This window comes from Pinus tabuliformis, chromosome 4_1, assembly GCF_031772625.1.
Source record: "Pinus tabuliformis cultivar Carrire ecotype Pingquan chromosome 4_1, CPIR1, whole genome shotgun sequence".
Lineage (NCBI taxonomy): Eukaryota > Viridiplantae > Streptophyta > Pinopsida > Pinales > Pinaceae > Pinus > Pinus tabuliformis.
Window position 1 is genome coordinate 61989520 of NC_142303.1, and position 21381 is coordinate 62010900.

A 21381-nucleotide genomic window follows, 5' to 3' on the forward strand; every position below is an offset into this window, starting at 1 on the left:
AGGAGAAGTGCGAGATGCAATGAATGGGGAGCCTTGTTATTCACTCTTTCTTTGGCGTTACGATAATAAAGAACAACTAATATGGATTGTGGTTGATAATTAGAAAAAAGAAATAGAAGGGTCATCAATGTCAAAACATGTCAAGCACGTGCGAAAGAGATCTGGGCTTCAGATCCGGTGTGATAGAACGTTTCAACTGAACAGTTACACAGGCTTTTTTTTTATTTAAAAAATGTGATGAAAATAACGGCTAGTAATTAATTAGGTCGGAATTAATGTAGCGAGCCTCGAGGGGAGGGAGGCTAGAGAGATTATGAAAGGAGATAGTGAGAGTAGTGAATAGTTATATAAGTTTTATATATTTAAAAATAAGGTTGTTTTAAGTGTTTTTGATGATGTTAAATTTATTAAGTCGGAATTAATGTAAAGAGCTTCCAGGAAAGGGAAGAGAGATTATGGAAAAAGATAGTGAGAATAGTTAATAGTTATATAAGTTTTATTTATTTAAAAATGTAATTGTTTTAAGTGTTTTTGATGGTGTTGAATTTATTAGGTCTGAATTAATGTAGCAATCTTTGAGGGGAAGGAGGAGAGAATAGGAAAAGAGATGGTGAGAGTAGTGAATAATTATATAAGTTTTATTTATTTAAAAATATAATTGTTTTAAGTATTTTTGATGGTGTTGAATTTATTAAGTCTGAATTAATATAGCAAACTTGAGGGGAGAGAAGAGTGATTACGACGAGAGATAGTCACAATAGCCAATAGTTATATAAGTTTTAATATTTATAAAATGTAGTTGTTTTAACTCTTTTTGCTGGTGTTGAATTTATTTTGACTCTAAGAAAACAATTAGTTGAATTTGGATTTCTGGAATATTTTTGACCGGATTCTGGTAAAAATTTCCTATCCACGGTAAATTGTAACCTTGAAAATAACGCCGTCGGAGGCGAGAGATTTTTGCGCGTATTGGAAATATGAAAGAAGATGCGTGAGATGGTGAGAGTAGTGAACAGTTACACAGGTTTTATTTATATGAAAGTAACGGTTAGTAATTAGGTCAGAATTAATGTAGCGAGCCTGGAGGGGAGTGAGAATTTTGCGCGTATTGGAATTATAAAAGGAGATGCGTGAGATAGTGAGAGTAGAATTGTTACATGGCCGACAGGTGCTCTAAAAACTGAGAGAGTATATGTTGCGTGAGTGAGTAAAAATTGAGTTGTGGAGGCGATTGAGGGTGAGGCTCTTCATCTTCTTCTTGCTGCGTAGGTATATGGAAAAACAAAACCAAAAAAAAAGAAAGTATGAGAGTAGTTAGTTGATTGCGAATAATAATAAAAAATATGGGGGAGATTGATTGACGTTGGCTTGTTACAGCTGCACATGGCGTCGAGTCGAACCGGTGTGTAGGGCAAGGAGGGAGCATTGAGGGCAGCCTGGCCATCCACCCGCTCGTGGTGGCCAATGCCAATTGCTGACACTATGAATCAGTCGGTTGGTTTCCCAATACGTGAATTGGCTTCTCGGGATGTCCGCCTGCGCCTCTTTCATTGGACCTTCGCCTGCATTCATCTTTCAGTTGGGTGAGCAGCTGTCACTGCCGGGCGGCCCCATATATTCGGCGCCCTTTGATTACGAGAAATAGAATAGAATAGAATAGAATTTGTGTTGTTGTGTTGGGTAGAATTTCATTTTTGGAATCGGAGCCACCCAAGGTGCCCAAGGTTCAGGCTTTAAATGCAACTCATCACGTTATGGAGGTTACAAAGGGGCAGGTAAGTTGAGGGTGGGTAACGGGTAACGCGTTCTTTTTTGCTTTTTTAACACAAACACTGAAGGCTATGTGTGCCATTGCCTGCAACTCTCAACTGGCATAAGAGAAGAGAGAAAGCATGGATGGGGCCTCTAACTCATAATTCTCTTTTCATATCAATAGTTTGTTGGACTTTTCCTCCCATCTGAAGGCGACACAAGGGTTCGATCACGTGAACCCTAGGAGATGAATGTCGTCTGCCTCCAATCACAAACTTGCTCTTCCTTTCACTGATTGATTGATAGTCTTGACAGCGTTTCATGGCCCTCCTGCAGTACTGATTGACTGCATTCATGCTCCTGGCCCATGACATGACTTGTAGATTCGCTCCCCCAAGTTGCCCAAATATTAGAGTGTGTGTCAGTTGGAGCGGGAGGAATTAGCGGGAGAAAACAAAGACACCCAATTTTGGAATTATTAACACCTTCTCCTTTTTGGGCTATTCCTCCTCGGCTTCCATGCCGTCCAAGCGACAAAGGCCTGAAGGAGAAGCATTGATCCACTGCAACAAGGCTGCTTCTGCTTCTGCATCTGCTTCTCCACTGTACACCGATGCATGTCAGGATAGAGATGCAGGCACAAGCACAAGGGCCTGCATCTTGAAAGAAGGAGAGAAGAAAGAGAATATTGGTGCTGCTCTGTTTCTCAATAGTGGCTACCCAAATGAGAATTTGGCTTCTCTGCAGTACCCCGCTGAGACCTCAATGGGAGAGGAGGTGGCGCAAGAAGAATGCAGCAATCATCTTGGATCCACTTCCATGGAAATCAAGAACAAGAAAGAGACAGTGACAACTCCTAAACCGTTGCAGCGGAGTTTCAGTACCACCCAAAGAGATTATCACCAGCAGAAAGATCAGTGTAGCGAAGAGGTCACCGATGAAGCTGCAGAGGGGCGCTGTAAGCGAGAGAAATCCATGAAATTGTTTGGGTTTGAACTGAGGCAAAAAACGGTTGAAGCCGAGAACCGATCATCAGGGTCGGCGCATCATGATGATGACAACAAGGTTAATGAAGAGGATGTGGAGGGAGAAGACAGATCGAGTGCAGCACAGGCTGCAGAAAGTGGCAGCAATTCGGCTTCCGACAGCAGAAAGTACGAATGTCAATATTGCTGCAGAGAATTTGCGAATTCTCAAGCATTGGGTGGGCATCAAAATGCTCACAAGAAAGAACGGCAGCAGGCAAAGCGAGCACAGATTCAGGCCAGCAGAAGCGCTGCTGTGGCTGCTGCTCATGCCGCGTCTGCCAACAGAGCGGGGAACGCTGGCGCTGCTACTGTTGCTGTGCCTAGCTTTTATGGCATGCATCGTCTTGCTGGGTCTGCCCTCTTGACGCCTCACTCGGGTCGAATGACTGTTTTTGGAGGTGAGATTCCCCCGCCTTCACCTGCACCTCGATTTCCAGCACCTGTCATTGCTTCTACTGTGCCACATTATTTGGATTATCAGAACCACCAGCAGCCCGCTGGTATGGGATTCGGATCAGCGCTGCGCCCTGCAAATGTTCGGCCTTCATGGTTTTACGTTCCACAAACTGGCCAGTATGGTTTTTCTTCTATGTCTTATGGAGACTTCGGGTGCTCGAACATGTATTCAGTGAACCCACAATTCCCAACAGCAACAGCAATGCCGTCAATCCAGTCCAGACACTGTAGCACAGATAACAGATACTTAATGCTGCAGCCTCAGCCTCAGCCTCAGCCTCAGCCTCAGCCTCAACCTCAACCTCAACCTCAACCTCAACCTGCAATATCAGAATTTGAAGCTCCTGGTAGATCAGTATCCAGGCCGCTTTCTCAGATTGGTGTTAGCAGAATCGAAGCTGGAAACTCAAGCTCAGTGCACCATGAATCTTCCACAGGAGTTGAAGATAGTAGTTTGGATCTCAAGTTAGGTCTTGGTCCTACAAGATCCTAATTTTTTTTGCAATTTTCGATGTCCCTTGTCCCTGCATATCTTTCCTCTCTGTTATGATTTAACAAACGACTTTATATATCAATGGCGATGAGGTGGGATGTACAGGCATCGATTTTGTTAGATGAATATTGCAGCATGCAACAAAGGGATCAGCTCCTAGTCCGCCCTTCTTGAAAGGTCATTTGCTTTGGCTCCCTAATTTTTGAATTCTCCTTTTTCTGATGATCGGCTTTACTTAATTAGGGTTACGACAGGCTGTTTTAAAATGCTAGATGAAGTGCTCCAACAATTCATCCATTTGCAGAACAACTGTATTGAATCATTCGGGTTGCTAATCATTTCGGCTCATTGCCTGTTTTTAATATAATTATGATGGCTCTTCAACCTTCATTCTACTTCTTATGGTGATTATTTTGTTTCCTGATATCATATTAATGTATAACAGTTCTGTTTGAAGGAACAGCATTGATTTGGGACAAGAATTCCTGCAAGCTTTCAAATGGATTTTGCCTGCAGGCAAATACTATCTCTGTCTCAGTAATTGGCCTTCCCCGATTCTCATCAGTTCGTACTGTCTTTACATTATTTTCGCGGACAAATTAACCAAATAGCGCTTAGTTCCAGAATCTGTATATACTACTTGTCGGAATCATAATTCTGTTTCAAAATAATAACATTAACATCCATCGTCCCGTAAGCACAGGGAAATTAAACAAACCCCACCTGTCTTCTGGCACTTCTACTAATAATGTTTTTAGTTGGCTGTCAGAAATTAATTAGAATGGAAAACCCAGGTCAATCTTGTAACCTTAAAGGAAAATTGCGTGTGTCAATTAAGACCACTATTGATATTCAAGGGTACCAATCCTCTTGTACTTGGTCGGTCTTGCCCTAGGGAACTTGAACCAGTTCCTGCTATCTAGTTTATCAAACCATAGCTGGATACCTGTTACACATGGATATGGATCTTTCAGTTACCCGTCACACATGCATTAACATGGATATGGATCAAATCATAGTTTATCCATTATCAATAGTGTTGTCCACAGTTCTAGTAAATAGAAATTATTTAGATTTCTAAAATTAGGAAAACCTCAGAAACATACTCCACTCCGGTGGTTATGAACATTGAACACATTTTATATTTCTCTTTGAAAAATAATGACCAAGTTTTGAGTCAATTGAATTACAGTACAGTTCAGGTTAAAAGCATCCATTTTAACGCACAATATACCACAATTATATAAACCTGTCCTTTGGAATAGTAGTTTCTGATAGATTTGTCATTATGAGCCCAATAACTCACAACAGCATAAAAGAATCACAAATCCAACATTATGGCAATAAATGAACCAATAGTAATGGTAATAGTAATAGAACACTTTGAGGAGCATATATATGGAATGAAACAAGCTTATTAGAATGAGAAGTTTTTTGCTCAAAACTTTGTAATTGAGCGTATTATGGTTTTCATTTGTGTAGTTTTTTTAAAAGAAATATGCATTTAAATCAAGTATTTAGTCACGGAGGAATAATGCCATAATCAATAGTTATCCGTAGTTGAAAATTTAATTTTAAAGGAAAGTCCATCTTATAAGCTATTTATTTTATCTTATGATGATAGCTATTATAAAATTTTGAGTATACTTTTTTATTTTCCTATTTGAGGATGAATAATGTGTGATGTTGCAGTTGAAGTTGGATAAACTAAATTACCAAAAAGAAATTTCCTCTCATTACTATGTTGAATCATTTCGTAACTTCATTCTATTTTGAGCTACTTGAATGATTTCAACAAGTACTTTTAATGTCTTGTGTTTGTTGAACAAGTAAGTTGATTCTTCATACTTGGGAATATCTTGAAAAGTAAGATGTGAAGCTACACAATGGATAGCTATAGAAAGCATAGAATGGAGGCACATCTTAGTTTCTACATGACAAGTTTTATTATATTGTGTAGCTCACAACCAAGGTGGTTCCATCTAATTTCGAAATACCATTTCAAGAATTAATCATGAACTTGGGGTTTCTATCATTCTAAGAAAACCATCAAACTTGCAAATTTCCATTGGAAAACTTCTACCACTTGGCTTATCATGCATGCATTTTGGATTCCAAAGAAACATTCATCTTTGGTGAGTTTATCCTTCTTGATGAAAATTGCATCCATAGCTTCTAATTTTGGTAGGTTTATAAGATATTTCTTCCCATCTTCGATTTTGTACATGGGTGAAGGTTGAAGCAATGAGGAAGTGCTTTAAGAGATTCTTCCTCATTCTTTTGGCACATCCAAGATTTTGTGGCATTTTAAAAATTGTATCTTTCCTAATAGAATACCTTGTTTACCCTTCAATATATATTGAGGAACTTTGAATAGTCCCTTAAGGGTGACTTATGGCACTCAACAAATATTAATCATTTCAAATTTTAATGATGACTTGAACAAATATTATGTCCTCATTGAATGGTGTTTTCCTTCCAATCAAAGTGTTAAAATGGATTCTTGATCTCTTTCAATAATTGTAGTTCTCGTTGAGTTGTATGACCTTTTGTCCATTCTTTACAAGGTTCTTCCCACCATATCTGACTAGTTGATGTGATGGTGCACTAGGTTGCTACTTCAATATATTTTATTATAAAACGACACAATAGTCCTGCCACTTTTTGTAAGAGATATCAAAATCATCTCTTTGCATTATTTTTTCGACCCATTATTGTTTCTCCTATGGAGACAACCTCCACTAGAAAGTACTAAAGGGGCTAGTCACATGCTTATGATGTAAAAGACTCTAGAAGAGATTATATTGTAACTCTAGTTAAGAGTTGATGTAGTCAAAGTAGCCATTAGTAGGCTATCATGCTATGTTATAATCGGGCAACTAGGTGGAAGGGACATTCCATTCTTTCGAGAAAATTTTGTTCCATAGTTGAATAAAGATAACCAGGAGAGATAGGAGGTAGAGCACACAAAGAGAATATATGCACTGTGTTACCCACCATTTTGTGGGTGATATCCCTAGGAGAAACATTTTCTCCAAGATGGTCCTCAACCGACAACCAACAACCCCTTGTATCCACCAACTATCTCGTTGTGCCATTTCTTTGCCACCTGAGCCAACCATGTGGGCCCTCACCCATTTTTCATGATTGTATGTTTGAAGGTGGGCCTCCCAAACCTAAAGGTATGCCTTGTCATTTGGTAATTGAGTATTGTAGTTTTCTTATCATGGACACTTCTGGGCATGGATTAATGGGGGGATTCGACTGAAAGAATGGGCTCGATCTGTGCTCTCGTCCCCTAGACCCCTTTTGGATATTAACATTAGATTCTAGTCCCGTGGGATATCTTTTACTAAAGATTTGGCTTTAGGGATGGTATTTCATTGGAAACCCTGATATTGGTTGCATGGTCCCACTCCCATCCACATATATTGCCCCATTTCCACTCATTATAGCCACATTCATCATTTCTTCTACCTAGGGCCACATTCCTCCACTGGGCCCACATAGGGATAGCTCTTCCCTTCCCCTACCCACACCTTGGGTTAGGCTCGAAATGATGCCTTGGAGGTTAATATGGCTAAAAATAAAAGTAAAAGCACAATTAGCCACATTTAACATGAAAATGTACCATAAAATGTAAAAGATGTTTGATACAAACACATTTAGCACGTGGGAAAAAGTCGATACATGAGCTCTACCCCATCATCATGGCCATCAACCTGGTTCTTACAGGTTCTATGAGCCTCCTTAATCATATAGGAACCCATGATTGTCCCAACCCCTAGTGGACAATGAACCTCCCTACCTTAAAATGGGGTATCCACTACTATATCTCACACATCATGCTCTTACCCCTTTAGCCCTGAGCAGTTAAATGAAGAAGACTCATAAAAAGGAAAAGGACATATGAAGAAGAGTGAAAAAATCATGTTCGGGGCACCTCATATACCACAATTTCTCCCTCCTATACATTATATACCCTAAGTCTGGGCTTCCTTCCTACTAGCTACCCTTGTACCCCAGCATGTGGTCCAGGGTTGCCCCTTCTCATTCCCTACTCCATTCACCTCTTTGTCACATGCCACCACCTTTTAAAGGATGAACCTTGGACATATTATCCACTTTAAAAGTAGAAACCACCTAATGGGATACTTGGTTAACCCCATTTGGATTTTGGAGACATTAGCACATGCCAAAGCCCATTATGGAAGGGTAGGCCATTATGAAGTCCCCACCTATGGTCCATGGTTTGTAAGCTCCTTTACTCAATTTCCTTGATGACTTGTTGTACTGGAAGGCTAGGGGATGCATTGGATCTTATGCAGGATTGTAGGTGGTCTCCATCTTGTCTTTGGTCACCCTATTCGGGGTCCTTACCCTCTAGAGGGTTACATTGGCACATGTAGGGTATGTGTTGAGAGACATGGGCCTCCACAGCAGTAGAAAACACTTCATGGATCCCAGAGTGTTGAATTTCCATGACCTTGGGTCTAGGTTAGAGCCTTAAAATCACTGACGCTACCAAACCAAGAATCTCAACCGTAAACTACTTCGTACAACGGAAATATAAAGAAGTAAATCACACATGCGTAGAACATAGACAAATTTTTAGTTTTTCGACCCAACTTCGTTATATTAACAACATATAATACAATAGTCTAGGGCTCCCATACCAGGGATAATGACCCATAGTACAAGATACAAAACTGGGGCTTGGTGTCAGTCCATCAACAACTAATCTGCCCTCAACAAGATACTTTGACCAGTTGACTGTCGCATGCTCTCTCAGCTCCTCTCTGTCATACCCTATACCTACTCAGTCCTTCGACTCCCAATCTGTAGCTTCTGCCTCTATCAATGCTCCAAGTTCATCTAGCCACTAAATCTCGGCTATCCAATATGCTCTCTAATTGTGCCTTCATCCATCAAGGCCACAACACATCAAGACTCCTGCTGAGTCGTTCACAGCTCCACTTGTGAAAAACTCTTAACTACCCACTACTACTCCTGAACTACTCAGTGACTTTAGCCCACTATGCTCTTTCTGTGCTGCACAGATGAAGACCAACATAGGGAACAGAGGATTGCCACCTATCACTGCAAGATGTCCATCTCCCACAATGAATATGGGTTAGGAGGACTGCCCATCATACACTATAGAAGCCCTTATCCACACACAAGTCTCGGGCTACACAACTGCTCCTCTGGTTCATCAACCCTTGAGCTCTGTTGAAATTTCTAAGTCTAGCCATTAGAAATTTAATTTGTATTCTTCTGGTTTATTTTTTCTACTTGTTAATTCTGAACAAGTTATTTAAAACATATAAATAACGAAATAAACACAATACAGCTAAGTTACCGGAAACAGCTCCCTACAGGGCAAAAACGCCGTTTTCCGGATCTGATATGTATCAGGCGTTGAAACGGCAAAAAAACGCGGGAAATACGTTTTTGGGGATGCAAACACGTTTCCGGATTTTCAAAGCCGTTTTCCAGGCGTTTTTACCTGAAAACCCTCCCGTTCAGCGAAAACTTGATACGTTTCAGAGTTTGCGGATCCGTATTTCAGATATTTGAAAACGTATTAAAAAATCTGCAAACGTTTTAACGAAAAACCAAAACGTTTTGCTTCTCAGCCGCCAGGAACGAATTTTGTGTGTTTTTTACCTTTTATACATTTTTTACCGACGGGTTATAACTTATGTTACATGTATGTTCATTATTCATTTACCCTAAAGCGTAAACGCTGAGTTTGTCGCCGCTGCCGCTGCTGAGTTCCTGTTCCAGTGTTCCGGAGTGCTGTCGCCGCTGCCGCCATTTGCTGCTGAAGTCAACAGCTGTAGTTACAGTTTAAACTTTACTTCCGCCTTCCAAGTTCCGGTGAGCCTGTGCACTGTGCAGTGTGACTCGTGAGTCGTGAGGTTAGTTAATAGTTAACCTTTCTCAGTCTGGACGAAACGTTTTGGTTTTGGTTTCCGTTTTGGTTTTCATATATTACAGTACTAAACCTTACGACTCGTATACAAAAACATATCTTTGCGTAAGAACAATGACTTTGTGCCTTATATTTGTATATGGCTCGCTTCTCCTCCTTAGAGGCTTACATCGTAATGATTGGTTAACACATTCTATTGTTTGTGATAGATAAAGGACCAATTTTATCACGAATGTATGAAGCAGTGGTATACATAGAAAAATAATTGAGTATATATATGAAGCTGAATTAAAGTCTGAAAGGTATAAATTCACTGTACACAGTATTAAATAACAAGTCCCATTTAATAACCCGCCGGTGATTTCCAAGACTCAGGGCTGCATTAGCTGTTTTCTGGCTGAGTTTGCTGCCATTACATTTAGATTTCTCCAAGTTTTTAGTACATGATTGTGGATATAACAAATATTGGACCCAAACGTGTGTCTTCAAAGTTCAATGTCTTGAGAATAGCCTTGTTTTGGTTTATTGCCAAATACAAGGGAAGACTTTATCATATTCATGGGATGCTAGCATGGTTGCATCCGAGCATTTGTTTCTACCTATGTTAGAGTAAGATAGTAAGAATAAACTCAAACTGAAAGCATTGTTTCATTTTATATTCCCTTTGGCATTTTTTCTTGTGACTCCATGGAAAATCCATTTTATGAAAATTTCAAACAATTACATTGTGAATTGTGTTATTTGGGACTACATAATGAGAATATGAAACTATCCCACCACAAGGTTTCTCTCCATGTTAGGGGATATAGCTAGTCTGGCATAGATTTGAGGTCCTCATACACTTGCTTGAGTGCACGCCCCCATATGGAGGCAGGTGTTACCCTTCATATAGCATGAGATTCTTGGTTCGCCATGATCCACTGACCTGGCATGTCATTGTTAACCTGTTGTGGTTTTTGGATAAATCTGGACAACAATATGCTGTTTATTGAGCTAATTTATATACAGGTTTTTAAATCAGTTAGCAATAGCCCAGATTTCTGCAGTTTCCTCTTTGCACAATGCAAACTATACTCGAGCTTTAGCCTTTTTCGAAATATGCCAGACTGGTTGGTATATACTATATATCACATCAAACTATTAACATTGGGTGTGCTGTTTTGATTCTTATAACTAAAATTGTTTAATTTGATTGAATTGATAATGATTGATTCTGTTTCCATGATAGGAAACAACTTGTTTTATCTAAAAATTAAAATAACACATAAGATTCGATATGCACTCTTGGTTTCTCGAACAGTAGGGATTCCTGTTGGGGGTGCTGATTTATCATTTGATGGATGCTGGGTAATATTTCACATAATAGTATAATACTTATGCCCAGTATTTGTCTTTGATGAAGGAGCCTTGGTTTCATGAATAAAATTTTAAATCAAACCCCAGATTTTGACTTAATTTCTTTTAAATACATATCTGAACTTTGAAGACTGATATTTGTCAATTTTCTTTTTTCAGTTTCATTTACATCATTGATCATTCATGGAAACTTCAAGTTCAGCCATTAATGAGGCAGAGGAAGTTGCACAGGAAACTGAATCAACCCAGAAAATTGATCCAAAGTCACCACTTTGGAAATATGTAACTACTGTTGGGAAGTTCCAAGGAGGTGGATCATTGGCATGGGTTTGCAGTGAATGCCAAAAGGAGTTTAAGGGGTCATACACACGGGTTAAAGCACATTTGCTTGGGCTAAAAAACAATGGGATTCGCATATGTAGTGGCCCACCTAAAGAGAATGGGAAAGATGGAAATGGTTTAAGCAAGGTAAAAATTGCAAAATATCAGAGAGAACAAGAGGAGGCAGATGCTAAAGCAAATGAAGCAAATCCTACCTCCCATTTAAAACACCCAACAAGGTTGGGATCTTCATCAAAGCCTCCACTTTATTCTTATGGAGGTGTTGGGTCAAAGCGGTCAAATTTGGGACCGCTTGAGAAGAGTTTTAATAATGATGCTCGAGAGATAGAAGATGCAGCTGTAGCTCAATGCATTTATGCAAATGGCCTTCCCTTTAACCTTGTGCGATCTCCTTACTGGGCAAAGATGGTAAAATGTTTGAATGAAGCCCCAAGAGGGTACAAGAGCCCTGGATATGAGAAGATACGCACCACATTGTTGAGTGCTCAAAAGTTAGATTTGGAGGCTAAATTAGCCCCCATTCGTGATTCATGGCTCATTTCAGGGGTGTCCATCATTTCTGATGGATGGAAAGATCAAAGAAATAGGCCTTTGATCAATGTGATTGCTTAGAGCCCACATGGGGCAATGTTTTTGAAGGCAGTGGATTGTGAGGGGCAGATGAAAGATTCTCAATTCATTGCTGACATCTTGATTGAAGCAATTGAATTGGTGGGGCCTGAAAATGTTGTCCAGGTAATAACTGAAAATGCAACGGTGTGTAGAGCAGCAGGCCTAATTGTTGAAGGCAAATATCAACACATTTTTTGGACCCCTTGTGCTGTGCATTCATTGAACCTCATGTTGAGCAAGTTGGGGAAGCAATTGAGTGGATTCGAAAAATATTTGAAGAGGCAAAAGAAATTCAAGCCTTTATCACAAACCACCACATGTCCCAAGGCATCTACAGGGAATTTGCTAAGTTGGAACTCCTTAAGGTACCAATACTTTAAAGTTTAAAGTTTATTAAATAATTCATAAATTCTAATTTTTGACTCCAAATTCAAATATCTAAATTGGATTCTCAAATGTCATTATTCGTGAATCATAATAGGTTATTCAATCAAATTATGATTTTTCAAATTGATTGAAATTTGAAACATTGGCAATTTGACACCTGCAGGTTGCTGAGACTCGATTTGCTTCTCACATCATAGTCTTAACAAGGCTCATGCAGGTGAAAGATGCATTACAATCAATGGTATGCAGTTCCCTTTGGAACCAATGGAGGCAATCCCAATCTGATAGAGCACAAGCAATGAAACGGTTGGTTGTTGATGATGAATGGTGGGATAAGGTGGAGTACCTCTTGGCATTTACTAAGCCAATTGTGGATTTGCTCCGTATTTTTGACACAGATATGCCTAATCTGGGAGAGGTGTATGAGGGCATTGATTCCATGATAGAGAAAATAAGGTTGGTTATAAATGCCAAGGAGAATGACCCAGATGAAATCTTTTACGGAGAAGTAAAAGATATATTGACCAAAAGGTGGAACAAGATGACCACCCCATTGCACCTTTTAGCCTATGCACTGAATCCAAAATATTATGCTGCAGAGTTGCTACGTGATCCAGAAAGAAGCGCACCAAACAAAGACCCAGAAGTTGCAGAAGGATTTAAAAATGCTTTTAGAAAGCTTTTTGTAGATCCTGAAATTGGGCTTTGGATTCGTGCACAATTTTCTCATTTTGTGGGATCTGAGGGTTGGGGTTGTGATATTGAGTGTATGCGGGACAAGAGCAGATTAAGTCCAATTGAGTGGTGGAACTTCTATGGTGGGGCACTTCCACATATCCAAAAATTGGCCATCAAGGTCTTGTCACAGGTTGCTAGTTCTTTTTCAGCAGAAAGGAACTGGAGTACATATGGCTTCATCCATTCCGTGAAGCGAAATAGATTGGGCTCTAAGAAGGCTGAGGAACTAGTGTACACATACATTCAAACCTTCGCCTTCTGTCACACAAGAGAGATGAATACAAATTTGGGCCCACCAAATTATGGGACGTGGAACCAGAGTTGCCTGACTTGGATATGACATTGAATGCCATGTCTCACATGAGTTTGTTTGATTTGGAGCCATCACTGGGAATAGGTGCATCTTCAAGTGGACATGGCAGCAATGTTCACACTCACAGTGCCACTTCTAGTCCTAGAGAGGATGTGGAAGTGGAACATTATAGTGGCATGAATGAAGACATATTTGATGATATGTAAATGTAATTTATGATGGTGTTTTAACTTTTAACTTTTAAACTTTTGAACAACCATATGAACTATAATTTATGAGTAATGATAGTAGACTGCCAGTCATAGTTCTTTTTGTACTTTCATAGTATGTATTAATTAGTATGCATTATTAGTTTTGGACCTTGGTAATGATGGTATTTGTGTAACTTGTTATGTTGAAAGTTTGAAAGTTTGAAACTTGATATTAGATAACTTGATGTTTGAAATTTGAAACAAAAACTTGATGATATGTTGAAACTTGAAACTTGAAAGTTTGAAACTTGAATCATGAATGTTATAATAATCGTTAATGATGATCCAGATGATGGCAATGTTGAATCATGAATGTTTATGCCATATGACATATGTTGAAAGTTAAAACTTGAATTGATGATTATGAATCATGAATCATGATAGATCATAGATGATAATTTAGAAATTAGATTCTGAATTTTGAAATATGAATGGTAATATGAATTTTTTATTTTTAATATAATATATATATATATATATATATATATATATATATATATATATAGATATTATGTGCCGTTTCCTGCCGTATCGTATCCAGATTTTTTGAAAATTTGCCGTATCCGTTTCAAACCCCGTACCCGTATCCGTTTTCTGGTAACTTAGCAATACAGTCTCAACATCTATAGATCAATAGCTGAAAGAACACAAACACATAAGTGACACCGTTATTTTTGGAAAACTCATCCTCGAAAAAACCCAATGCGGGAAAACTGGTGCAACAATTATGAGGGTTTTTTATTATGCAGTATTTCCTTGAGTACAACTAGGTGCCAAACTAGCTCACCCGACAGAAAACAACCGACAGTAATACCTCTCTATTCGAAAACAGGTATTCAAAAAACCTGTCACACGAAACCCTCTCCAGCAACTCTAAAGCACTGCACTGGCCTTTCTGGCCTCTGCGTCAGCCTAAAACCGCTCTGCGTCAGCCCTCTATGGCAATGCACAGTCTCTGGGACCCTCTGCATCACTCCTGCTACCCTCTGCGTGGATGACACAGTCCCTCTGGCCTCTGCACTGTCTTTGTTAGGCTCTACATGGCATGCTCTGGCTTCTACGTCTGCCTCTCTACCTCTGTCCTAGTCTCTCGACACTATCTCTACCTCTCTGTCGAGTACTCACTACCCCTCGATGCTGATCACTGATTTGACTTTACTTAGCAAACCCTGTGTTGGAAATACTGAGAGGGGGGGTGAATCAGTATTTATTTTTCTCACTATTGTTTTACTAGTTAAAACATATATGTTCAGAACACAAAATGAACAGCAGGAATAAATGCTTTTATTAATATAACTGTGCAGTAAAATAAATACAATAAATAGATTGTCACAATTGGTTGCCAAGCTCCAACTTGGATTTTGGTGAGGCTCCAACCTCTTGAGCACCAACTCTATTTTGCCAAGACACCAATCTTGGACTTAGGAGCACCAACTCCCAAGGACTTCAATCGTGTTCTATTCTGAGGCTCCAACCTCTTTGGTATACACTGGTGTGCTGCTGTGCTCTTTTCAGCTTCCACTGCTTCTGCTGCCCCCTTTTCTTCTGCTGCTTCCACTATCTCATGCTCAAGTTATGCCATCCACCAACGATACCTTCAGTTCTCTGTTTTTGCTGCTTTTATATGCTCCATGCCCCTGTCCATTTGTTTCCTCTTACGTGCTGGCTCTTTGGCTTCCTCCTCACTTGATCGCTTGACACTTCGGCTTCCATTTCTTTGCTTTCTTTTTTTTCTTACAGGCTTTATCGGTGCTTTTAATCACCCGATGGAAGCCACCACCTGAGAGTTTTAATCACGCATCGGAAGCCACCACCCGAGCGTTTTATCAACCATCGGAAGCCACCACCCGAGCGCTTTAAAGCCCGCAAGCCTTAACCCCTGCGGTCATATATCATATAATATATCAATACACGGAAGCCATATAATCCCCGCTCTACTTCCAATGCTCGGATTCCAAATCTTTATAATTTCGCCTTTATAAATTTCGGCGGGTCCGGATTTCGGCGGTCTCAATAAACCCTTAAGCCCTGACCTCCGACGAGGTGCGGACCCGACGCCCTTTTAGACTCCCGTCTCTATATTGAATTCGGGTCCGGGATATCGGCAGGTTCGCTTCGGCGGATTTGTAACGCGAAGGTTTAGCGGACCCGATCGACCCATTAACTCCCTTCTATATCGGTTTCGGATCCGTCATATCGGCGGATTTGTATCGGCGGGATTGTTATAACAGAACAGGTTTGCGGACCCGATCTCCCATTCAACCATCCTCTATATAATTTCGGCTCCGGATGATTCGGCGATTTCGCTGATCGCTACCTCCGAAATGATACAAGTCCTCCGCGGACCCGATATGCAATGCACCACAGTTTATATTTTATCGCATCCGCCTCCGCCCAATGGTAATTCGTCGGCGATCGGCGATCGCTCGTCACAGGTTATATCTGTATGCATCCGCCGATACAAAACCGGACCCGATCTCCCTTTAGGCTGCTCTCTAATATGACTTCGGCTCCGGATATCGGAGCTCTCCACTTCGCAAGCAATTCTTTATCGGACCCGATCTCCCTTTAGGCTGCTTTCTAATATGACTTCGGCTCCGGATATCGGAGCTCTCCACTTCGCAGTCCCGAAAGGCTCCACTCCTCCGATCTCCCGATCGCCGATTAGATCGAGACCGTCGATCCGGATTAATGATCTGACGGCTCACAGCTCATCGTACTATTCCCATGTCTCCTGGACCGTTGATCTGGAAGGTCAAATGGCTCCTGTGTATGCTCTCGTCGTTCTGATGGAAAGTCTAGGCATGTATATATTAGTAGTTCATTTGATCGCCATCAAATGAATTCCTATATGCTCTGATAGCTCCTCTGATGGCTCCTCTTGCTCTGGCACTCCTCCGATATGACTCCTCTTGCTCTGATATATGTGGCTCCTCCGATATGGTCTGCTCCTCTTGGCTCCTTTTGCTCCTCTTGGCTCCGATATGCTCTGTCTCCTCCTCTTGAATATTGCCATATTGACATCAATGACAATCTGTGTCCAACACCCTGCTCTAGTAAATCAAATGACTGATCACTCTGGTGTATCTTCCAAGTGACGCTCAAGCCTCCTCTTATACTTTTCCTGTTGGTCCTTCAACGACTGAAATTAAATCTCTAATCAATGGATAATATTAGGTTTGGCTTGATCCTTGTCCTTTGGAACATTCTAACCCAGTTTTATATTAATAATAATTAATATTTTCTTTTTCCTAAGTTAGACTTAGGAACTCGATTAAAAATATTTATTATTTTAATATCTCCCAAACTGGTTAGAATTTGCCCAAACTATGTCTAGGTCTTGGAGATCTCATGTGCTTTAGCCTCTCCACCAATTTTCATGGATAGATCACATCCGATGCTACCCCAAATAAACACTCCCTCTTAGCGAGGATTATGCTCTAGTAATATGCCTCACTGAGCATCACATTGATTATCTAGCACTGGCACTTGTGCTGATACTAGGCCTCCCTGCCCAACATCCTCTACACTACTACATCTTGTACTATTGCCCATGGCCCTGCCACTTCCACTGCTACATCTGTACGAAAGCTCCCTCCGCATCTGTGTTGTTGCTGGTCCATCCTCCCAAAATTGCATCCCCCTCTCATCATGCTGCATCGTGCTATTGCCAACTGCTACTGCGCTGCAACTCAATTACTGAGAAGTAAGTAATTGATCCACCCAACTACTGACATCCCTGTCAGGCTAGAAACACTCCTGATGCTGAAGCTCTCTTTGCCGCTAAGAAGTGCTCCCTCTACTAACCTCTACATTGTTGCAACAACTCCTTGCATCTCGCACCACTGCAAACCTTTCTGTGCCATCCTGCACTGTTGCAACACTCTTCATGCCTCTCGCACTATTGCAGCCTACTAGCCTTGTGCTGCCCAAGGAATCCTGCACTGTAGAAATCGCTGCCACTTCATCTGCATCTGTCTCTATCGACATTCGTCAGTCCTGTTACTCTCTCCTCGGGGCTCCCGTAGCAAAGTATAATCCAAGAGGTTGGGTACCTCAAGGATCCTGCCCCTCATCGCCTGTAGTCTTCCTGACTACAGCTCGATGTCTCCCCACCCATTCTCTAGATGCACATGAGAACTCATGGCACAATCGTCATCCTCCTCAACCTCCTTCTATGCCTTTGTTGGCACTGCCTTAGAGTCAGACGCCTCTCCTTTGTTCTTCTTACTCGAACACTGGTTTGCATAATGACCCAGTTCCTCACAGTTGAAGCATTTGACCTTGGAGAGGTCCTTTTTCTTCCTCTTCTCCTGCTTTCCCACAGATGCCAGAGCTACATCCTCTTCCTCTTCCTTCTTGATCCAGACTCCTTTGCTGCTACTTCCTGTCTTGCTCAACCTTCTGATCTCCTCTTGGGGAAGAGGCCCCCACAGTTCTTCCCATTATGGAAGATCTTCCCTGCCCAGAATGCTCTGGAAAAATGTCTCCCACTCCTCGGATACTGCGTTTAGAGCGGTCCTCACCAACATCTCCTCATCTGTCCTAACCCCTATGGAAGTTAGTTGGTCCCAGATCTCCTTCAAACAACCAAGGAAGTGATATATCTGCTCCCCCTTCGGCATCTGGTATGACCATAGCTAATCCTCAAGTAACATCTTCCTCTGCACGGAAGTATGCTGGAACAATTTCTTTAAGGCTTCCCACATTTCATTTTCCGTGTCTGTCTTGGCAATATGTTGGACCACATGATCCTTGACCCCATCAAGGATGATGCATTTCGCCTTGGCCATTGCCTCCTCGTACTTCTCATTTTCAGTTGGGTCAACTCGGATCACCACTATTCTCAAGGTGAAGGCCTTGATGCGATGTCTTTCTAGAATGGACAGGATCCTGGCCTTCCAGGCGACAAAGTTGGATGCCCCGTCCAGCCTTTTCTGATCCCTCAGCCCATTCATGGCCATCTCTCTACTCTTTTTGTCGACTCCTCCGAGTCTCTCTACTTCCCTTTGGAAGTTCTCTCTTCGACTCCTGCTGAGACTCTCTACTTCCTACCTGGAAGTTCTCTACTAGAATCCCTCTGAGTCTCGATTTCGCTTCTGGAAATCCTTCTGCCAATTGTCAAGTTGCACCTATCCAATCTTCTGTGCACCTGCAACACTAATCCAGATTCCTTGGCTATAAATCTACCTCAGTAGCAACTCCCTCTACCTTGGTTTTTCTCTGCTAGGTACTGTTCTGCCCACAATACCCCACCAACTTCACTCCCGCAAACTTCCCATAGCTTCCTATGCCCCAGCAACTGAAGGACTGAGCCTCTAGGCTCTGCACAATCGCGACACTGGCTAGATCTACACCTCCTGGCCACAACGTCGATCCTTCCTGGCTGAGAAAGATGATTGGGTATTGTGTAGGTCAGATATTCCTCTCTCTACTTCTGCATTGACCCTTCTCCTGGCTCAAACTGGTGACACAGTCTCTCTACGTCAACCTTTCTTCTGTCACCTTCTGCAAGGATCATCTTCTATCACTTGGGACAACTAATTTTGCTACAAATCCTCTACTTCAGCTGATGCCTTTAGCTCTCCTATGATCTGCAACCACCCTTTGATACCATGTTGAAATTTATAAGTCTATCCATTAGAAATTTAATCTATATTCTTCTGGTTTATTTATTCTACTTGTTAATTCTGATGAAGTTATTTAAAACATATAAATAATGAAATAAACACAATACAGTCTCAACTTCTATAGATCAACAACTGAAGGAAAACAAACACACAAGTGACACCATTATTTTTGGACAACTCGTCTCTAGAAAAACCCAATGCGGGAAAACTGGTGTAGCAATTATGAGGGTTTATTATTATGCAGTATTTCCTTGAGTACAATTGGGTGCCAAACTGGCTCACCCTATAGAGAAATACAACTGACAATAATACCTCTCTATTTGTAAATAGGTATTCAGAAAAACTATCCCATGAAACCCTCTCCAACAACTCTAAAGCATTGCACTAGCCCTTCTGGCCTCTACATCAGCCTCAAACCCCTATGCGTTAGCCATTTGGGGCACTAGGAAGCCTCTGGGAACCTTTGTGTCACTCCTACTACCCTCTATGTGGATGACGCAGTCCCTCTAGCCTTTGCGTTGTCTTTGGTGGGCTCTCCGTGGCCTGCTATGGCTTATGCGTTTGCTTCTATGCCTTTGTGCTAGTCTCTTGGCACTATCTCTACCTCTCTATCCAGTACTCGCTGCCCCTCGCTACAGATCATTGATTCGACTTTACTTAGCAAACCCCACTCTAGTAAATTGGACGATTGATCACTCTGGTGTATCTTCCAACTGACCCTCAAGCCTCCTCTTATACTTTTCCTGTTGGTCCTTCAACGACCGAGATTAAATCTCTAATCAATAGCTAAGATAATATTTGGCTTGATCCTTATCCTTTGGAACATTCTAACCCAGTTTTATATTAATACCCATTAATATTTTATTTTTCCTAAGTTAGACTTAGGAACTCCATTAAAAATATTAATTATTTTAATGTCTCCCAAACTCATCAGAATCTGCCTAAACCATTTCTGGGTCTTGGAGATCTCATGTGCTTTAGCCTCTCCACCAATTTTCATGGCTAGAGCATGTCCGATGCTACCCAAAATCAACAAGCTGAACAATTGCCTCTCTCGCAACTACCTTTGTCCATTAAGGTGTTTCTTACTGGACTCCAACTTGGACACTATCACGTTGTCCTCCAACAACCCATAAGTTCCCAAGCTTGTCCACACTTGGTATTCTCTCATACCACCCTCCAACAGTCCATGAGAGACTAAGTCCATGCTATAGCATCTACATCTAGTTAGGGCATCCCCACACCTAGGAGACCCTTACACATGGTTACCCACATACTTCACCAATTTGTCCTTTGCTCTATAATAGAGGAGCTATTACACAAATCCGAGCACCAACAATGTGTCCTCTCCTAGGACACCATCAATCCATCATACATCGGTCCATCTGCAATATACCTTGTTGTTACCCTATTGCCTCTCGATCTAATGTGCCTATGGTCATTGTGGCTGCTTAGTAGGCCTCCCAACAGTCCACGTGGGCTCCTCCAAACAACTCTTAAGGTCTCCTACAAGAAGCCATGAAACTGACCCAAGCAATGGTCAACACTTTGACCCAATTCACAACAATTTTCTGCTGCAAGTCTGCTGCTCAATCACTATGGAATCTATCACTAGTGTAGGGCATCTAATAACTAGATCTGCCCCTCCTTCTTGACTTCCACATGCTACCCTATCACAATCCAAACACTAGTCAATATCATTGACCCAACGAACCTCTAACACATCTCCAAATCTGCTTGTCACTTGGTTGTTCTTGACTGTTCTGGTTAGGGCACTTTGGCATACCGCAACCCTAAACTCCTCTCAATAGTCCTTGAACAACCCTCCAAAAACTGCGGTCTAGGCAAGGAGAGATACTCCTCCACATTGAAGGTAAGGGCACAAAACAATACTCAAAACTTCCCACACTAACCTTGCTGTTGTGGTATGGCCTACGGCCTACCACACAACATTATTGTTGCTCATGACACCCTTCAAATAGCTCGTCCGTTAGCCTCCAAATATACTTGTTTCCAGCCCTTAAGGCCTTGGCCTAGCAGCCAACAAACTTGGCCTCCAACAACAATCTTCAGTCCCTATTCTTT

The 21381-nt window shown here is 41.3% G+C and overlaps 1 protein-coding gene across 1 annotated transcript; it reads left to right on the forward strand.

Moving 5' to 3' along the window:
- The first annotated feature begins 1806 nt into the window (after nucleotides 1-1806).
- On the forward strand, nucleotides 1807-4119 carry LOC149174165 (uncharacterized). The gene has a single exon (XM_089419202.1). It carries the CDS (start codon nucleotides 2272-2274, stop codon nucleotides 3727-3729), a length of 1458 nt encoding a protein of 485 aa, XP_089275328.1. The 5' UTR covers nucleotides 1807-2271; the 3' UTR covers nucleotides 3730-4119.
- The last annotated feature ends 17262 nt before the right edge of the window (nucleotides 4120-21381 follow it).

Coding starts and splice junctions, on each gene's coding strand:
- LOC149174165 (XM_089419202.1), top strand. CDS start 2,272: ATGCCGTCCAAGCGACAAAGGCCTGAAGGAGAAGCATTGATCCACTGC.